Source organism: Macaca fascicularis, chromosome 19 (genome assembly GCF_037993035.2).
Source record: "Macaca fascicularis isolate 582-1 chromosome 19, T2T-MFA8v1.1".
Lineage (NCBI taxonomy): Eukaryota > Metazoa > Chordata > Mammalia > Primates > Cercopithecidae > Macaca > Macaca fascicularis.
In genome coordinates, this window is record NC_088393.1 from 16,131,686 (window position 1) to 16,137,806 (window position 6,121).

General features: G+C 37.9%; 1 protein-coding gene across 1 annotated transcript; it reads right to left on the bottom strand.

Annotated features, from left to right (window-relative positions):
• Positions 1-1,739: 1,739 nt before the first annotated feature.
• LOC102120960 (olfactory receptor 10H3-like) lies at positions 1,740-3,287 on the bottom strand. Its single transcript, XM_015440206.3, has one exon. The coding sequence runs from the start codon at positions 2,706-2,708 to the stop codon at positions 1,740-1,742; it is 969 nt and encodes a 322-aa protein (XP_015295692.3). The 5' UTR covers positions 2,709-3,287.
• Between the last annotated feature and the right edge of the window lie 2,834 nt (positions 3,288-6,121).

Genomic DNA, 6,121 nt, shown 5'->3' on the forward strand with positions numbered 1-6,121 from the left:
CCTTTCACCTCTAGATTCCTCCTTCATTCCTATCACTCACCCGTCTTGGGGTCAGGACCTTCCCTTTTGACCCTTGAGATTCAAAGCCAGATGATTGGAAACAAAACACCATCCCAAACATATGGGATCTGGAGCCAGACTGTGGTGCTGAAGTCTCACATTTGCTGTGTGACTTGAGCCAGTTAATTCCCCTCTATGCACTTCAGTTTCCTCAAACATATAATGCGGGCAACAACCTACCTCAGGGTTGTTCTGAAGACAAAGTTTGAGGAACTCGGAACTGTGCCTGGTGCACATTGGATGCGTAATAAATGTGGCCATTATCACCTTCTCTCTGAGAAAGTCTGGCTAATAAAGCATGTTGCCTTTCGAGATAGTTTTTTTCTGCCATGACTTTAAAGACTGTCTTGGAACTCATAGGCAAAAATTCTGATATTTGTGCTCCTTGAATAAGCTCCTGGTTGCCATGGTGCTTCATTGATGATAAGCACACATGCAAGTGTTGTCTAGAGTATGCAGGATAAGGCAAAAGATAGTTTTCTTTTTGTTTGGAATTTTATAGCATAAACATAGGTTAAAACTTCTTCCAACCATGTCACCTTTTGACCTTGCGAGTCCACGATCTCTACTTTTCTAGAATGAAATCTCTTTCAGTGTTGACCACATTCCAGCACCAGCAGGAAGCACAGGCGAGGGCACTATGAGTAGCATTAGAAGAGAATTCACACTGTAAAAATAATATTCATTCCTCAGTTAGTGGAACCAATGGCTATAACCAGAAAACCAAAAAAATGATGCATCCATTGGAGGCAAGGGAGTACATATCCTAGAATGACCCATTGACATTGCAGAGCAACTGTGTCAAAAATGCTTGGAGGAGAGATGAGGCTACCTTATCAGGACATATTACAGACCTATTATTAAGATATATTAAGCCCTATTACCAACCTCCTTTTTTCTCTCTTCCTCCCTTTGCCAGATCTTGCTCCAAATTCTTAGTTATTACATTTCCTGTACAGATAAAAAAAATTTAAAGAACTCACTTTTTGCTTGACACCTGCTTTCTCTCTGTCTTCCTCTCTCTCTCTCTTTATTCTGTCTATGTCTCTGTATCTCTCTCTGTCTTCTATCTCTGTCTCTGTATCTCTCTCTCTCTCTCCTTCTTGGTCTCTCTCTACTTTTGCATTCTGACATCCTTCACTCAACTCCACATATTAATATCCACACCCAAACTTAGGATATATCTCTCCCAAAGACAGTGAGGAACTTTATATAAGAACCAGTTTCTCTGAGGGAAGTAGTTTATTTTCCTTTGTACATTTCTTCTAATTAAAAGGATAATATTTATAAAACACTGGACACAGTGCCGATACATTGAAAAAGCTTAATGCTTGGTGGCATTTATGACTATCATGTTATTCTTACTTTTTCTTACACTAGGGGAAAATAAAATCTTTTTTGCCTGTCCATTCAAGAAGAATCACGTTCATAAGTGCCCAGACACATCAATGTGATGATCTTCACCTGTCCATAGATAGAAAACACATTTCTAGGCACAGATAATAGGATAAAGTTCATCACAATGGCTCATAAACAAGAGATTGTGATCACTTGAGGCTAAGCAAAAAGGTATAAGAAACAATAGCTAGTATGTATCAAATAGATATTTTCACATACCTGAACCCTTACAACAGTCCTATGGAGACAGACATTATCTTCAGCTCTTCTATTATATTTTATCACCACCAAATTGGCACGCAGGAGCTTAGAAGACAGAATTTTCTGTGAAAGTTTTTATTTATGGCATTCTTCAGCTTCTTGTTCCTTAAGCTGAAAATGATTGGGCTAAGGAAGGGGGTGAAGACAGTATAGGTGGTGGCCATAAACGTGTCACTGTACATAGAATGGAGGCCCTTGGGCTTGAGGTAGATAAGGGAGGCAAAACTATAGTGCACGACCACCACAGTGAGGTGGGATACACATGTGGAGAAAGTCTTTTGCCGGCCCTCAGCAGAGGGAATCCTCAAGGTGGCAGCCATAATGAAGACATAGGAGAGGATGATGAGGAATAAACAGCCTATCAGGGCTGTGACACACACCAGCATCACACCCATGATGACAGATGATGTCTTGTTCCCACAGGCCAACTTCAAGAGGGAAAGCACATGACAGGCAAAATGGTGGATCACGTTAGACCCACAGAAAGTGAGGTGAAAAACTATCATTGTCACCATCATCCCCATGACTGAGCCACCAGCCCAGGTCCAGGCCACAAGATGGGCACAGTCATGGGGGCTCATGAGCACATTGTAACGCAGTGGGTGGCAGATGGCCACGTAGCGATCATAGCCCATGGCCATGAGAGGGAAGGAGTGAGTGAAGCCAAACATGAAGGAGAAGAACATCTGACCGGCACAAGACACAAAGGTGATGGAACGATGGGTGGAGAGCAGATCAGCCAGCATGCGAGGGGTGATGGCGACAGTGAACAGAATCTCAGAGATGGAGAGGGCACACAAGAAGAGGTACATGGGTGTGTGGAGTCTGTGTTCAATCCAGATTGTGGCCATGATGAGAAGGTTGCCCAGCAACGTGAACAGGAACATCAGGAGGTACAGCAGGAACAAGACGGGCAGGAGCTGCTGGGGGAAGGCTGGGAAGCCAAAGAGGATAAATTCAGACATGGTGCTGTAGTTCTGACCAGGCATGGATACTGCATCTGGTGAGATTAGAAACAAAATTAAATGACAGTGGTTAAAACACAGACTCTAGCACAGACCAAATGGCAACTCAGCAGCTCTATGCTATTCAACAACTGGCAGAATTTTCTGCGTCTCACTTTCCTCATCTGTAAAATGGAGTAAACAATAATAGTTCTTAACATTCAGCAATGTGACAAAGATCAGATGAGATCAATATATTAGATGATCATGTCAGATTTTGGCTACTAATTGGGTTTCTATTAACACCGACTGACATAAAGGAAAGGTTCAATACTTGGAGCCATTAGAGACAGGCATAGATGATCAGGGTCAGAGTCTCTTGATAGTGTGCCAGTTCTAGAAAACATATATTTTGATCTTGGGGTTTAAAAGTTTTTTTCCTGAGAGTCTTTATCTTTTAGTTGCTTATTTAACTCAATTACCTTTATTTTAATACTGATTTATTGATACTCATTTATGCCATCCTATTTCAAATTGTATATTTGCCATTCTAAAAAATCTGAATAGAAAATTTGAAAGAAAAGGCTGGATACATAGCTGTCAGACAAATATGCACCAAATGAAAGCTGAGGTTGCAATCTTAATAATAATAAAAGGCGGAATTTATGGAAACAATGATCACAATGTCTCTAATACCATATGCCACTCCAGGGAACCAGAGTTCCTTGAGACATGGCTGATCTGTGGTCTGGACACAGAAAAAAGCCTTAAACACCTTGTACCAGTGTGAAATGAAACTTCCACTAAGTAATGGGGTAATATTAAAAGCCTGGAGGTTCTAGATTGAAAAGATGCCCACTAGCCAAAAAGGATAATCATTGTACAGAAGATGGAGGAATAAGCTAAATTACACCATGAAGAAGCTTTCAGAAAAATTCAGAAGGATAATTCCACAGAACAATTGGTCTGGTCTCATTGATAAAGGCTCATTCAAAGGACAAGAGAAATTCGAGGACATAACCACTGAATGCAACATAGGAGACTAGTTGAATATTGATTTACATAACCAGCTGTAAGTATTTTTAAGGCAATAGAGAACATTTTGATTATAGTATGAATGAATGATTAGGTATGAGTAATATTAAGGCATTATTATTGATCTAATTACCAATTATTTTAGAGACAGGTCTCACTCTGTTCCCCAGCTTAGAGTAGGATCATGACTCACTGCATCCTGGAACTCCTGGGCTCAAGCAATCCTCTGCCTCAGCCTCCTAAATAACTGAGACTACAGGTGTGTGCCACGTCAACTGTCTAATTAAAAAATTTTTAGAGACAGGGCCTCACATTGTTGCCCAAACTAGTTTCGAACTCCTGGCCTCAAGTGATCTTCCTATCTCAGCCTCCCAAAGTGCTGGGATTATAGGCATGAGTCACCATGCCCAGCTAATTATTTTTTTTAAGTGCAATCTGGTTACTTTGTCTATGGAGAAAAATGTATGGTTTCTTGATGCATGCTAAAATTTTTTTTTTTTTTTTTTTTTTTTTTTTGTTTTTTTGTTTTTGAGACGGAGTCTTGCTGTGTCACCCAGGCTGGAGTGCAGTGGCGCGATCTCGGCTCACTGCAAGCTCCGCCTCCCGGGTTTACGCCATTCTCCTGCCTCAGCCTCCGAGTAGCTGGGACTACAGGCGCCCGCCACCACGCCCGGCTAGTTTTTTTGTATTTTTAGTAGAGACGGGGTTTCACCATGTTAGCCAGGATGGTCTCGATCTCCTGACTTCGTGATCCACCCGCCTCGGCCTCCCAAAGTACTGGGATTACAGGCTTGAGCCACCGCGCCCGGCTAAAATTTTTAAATTACACACACTAAAGGACAGAGAATAATATTTATACCATTTAAAAGGACATTACAGCCACCAGCATAAATATAATAAGTCTACATTACTATGTACCCTGAAATATTAAGTAATAAATAGTCAACACAACTTCAGTGAGATAGATATAAATAACTAAATCAATGACAGAGAGATAGATATTATAGTTAGAAATTTTAACAGAGTTCAGAAATGGAATTTATTATTAATTTCAATGCAATTAATAATATTCAGATATTAGCTATCATATATATTAGACTCTTCACGAAACAGATAGTAAATATTTTTTCAAGCACACAGGTACTTTGTAAAAATGGACATTTCATTAAGATATAAAAAATTCTTTAATTCCAAAGTATAAATGTTGTATAGATTATAATGCATTAACATTAAAAATTAATAGAGAAGAAATAGCTTTTCAAATCTCATATGTTTGGAAGCTAACTATATAATTGAATAATCTTTAAGTTCAACAGTAAATTATAAATTTAAGAAATTTTTAGAATTAAATGATAATTCAAATATTGAGTGTCAACATTTTAACCTAAAATAGTACTTTGATGGAAATATACAGCACTAAGTAGATTTATCAAGAAACTTCCTTAAGAAAAGTTCATGCTTAATAAAACCAAAATCAAGCATTAGAAAACATTGAAAGGATAGAGAGAAACAAGGAGAAGGTGCCAATAACAAAATCCAAAATTAAAAATGGTAAATATGGATATTTTTAAATTAATAAAAGCCTTTAAAAAATAATAAATTTGGGTTGTAGATGAAATGACCAAACACTTAGAAAAATATAAAATTCTAAAACTGGTTCAAGAAAAATGGGGGGCCTGTATGCTCAAATAGGCTTTAAAGAAATCTAAATGGTAGCCAAAGATCGTCTCTCTCTAAAATCTTTGCCCCAGTGAGTTTTGTTAAAGTGTAGTAATTACTATTAAACTGCTAAGAAATAGTTGGTTAGTATCTTATACATAAGCTTCAAAATCATAGACAAGTGTTAGGAAATCTGACCAGCACATCTCATCAGGTTAATGCAATCTTGGTCTAAAATCAGGTAAGAATGTTTGCCGAAAAAAGAGACAATTATAGGCCTACTTCATCTCTCCATGCAGATTTTAAATTCCAGAATAAAACCATAACCTAGTCAAATGTAACGGTGTATTAAAAATGGCTTACCATAATAAAGTGGTATTGGTTTATTTAGTAAATGACAAGGATGACTAACATCAGAAAACCTATCATATGATTTATCATAGGAATTGATTTTTTAAAAATTATCATTATTTAAGTCACGGCATAAATACATTTTTCTTAAACTCTACTCCTATTTATGATTTTTAAAGAACACTTCACAACACAAAACTCAAGGAGACTTTCTTAGCTACATATAGAATATATCGCACAAAATTAGCAAATACTATACTAAATGAAGAAACTTTTTAATGCATTATTTTAGGATCAAGAAAAAGCAAAGGATACTCACTAACTCTGCTGTTCTTTAACATGGAGCTGAAAGTCATGAGTGATGGTATAAGGCAAGAAAAAGAAATAAGGTATCTAAGGACTGGAAGGGATGA

Bases quoted from the DNA above. Each gene is read 5' to 3' on its own strand.
- LOC102120960 (XM_015440206.3), bottom strand. From the start codon at position 2,708: ATGCCTGGTCAGAACTACAGCACCATGTCTGAATTTATCCTCTTTGGC.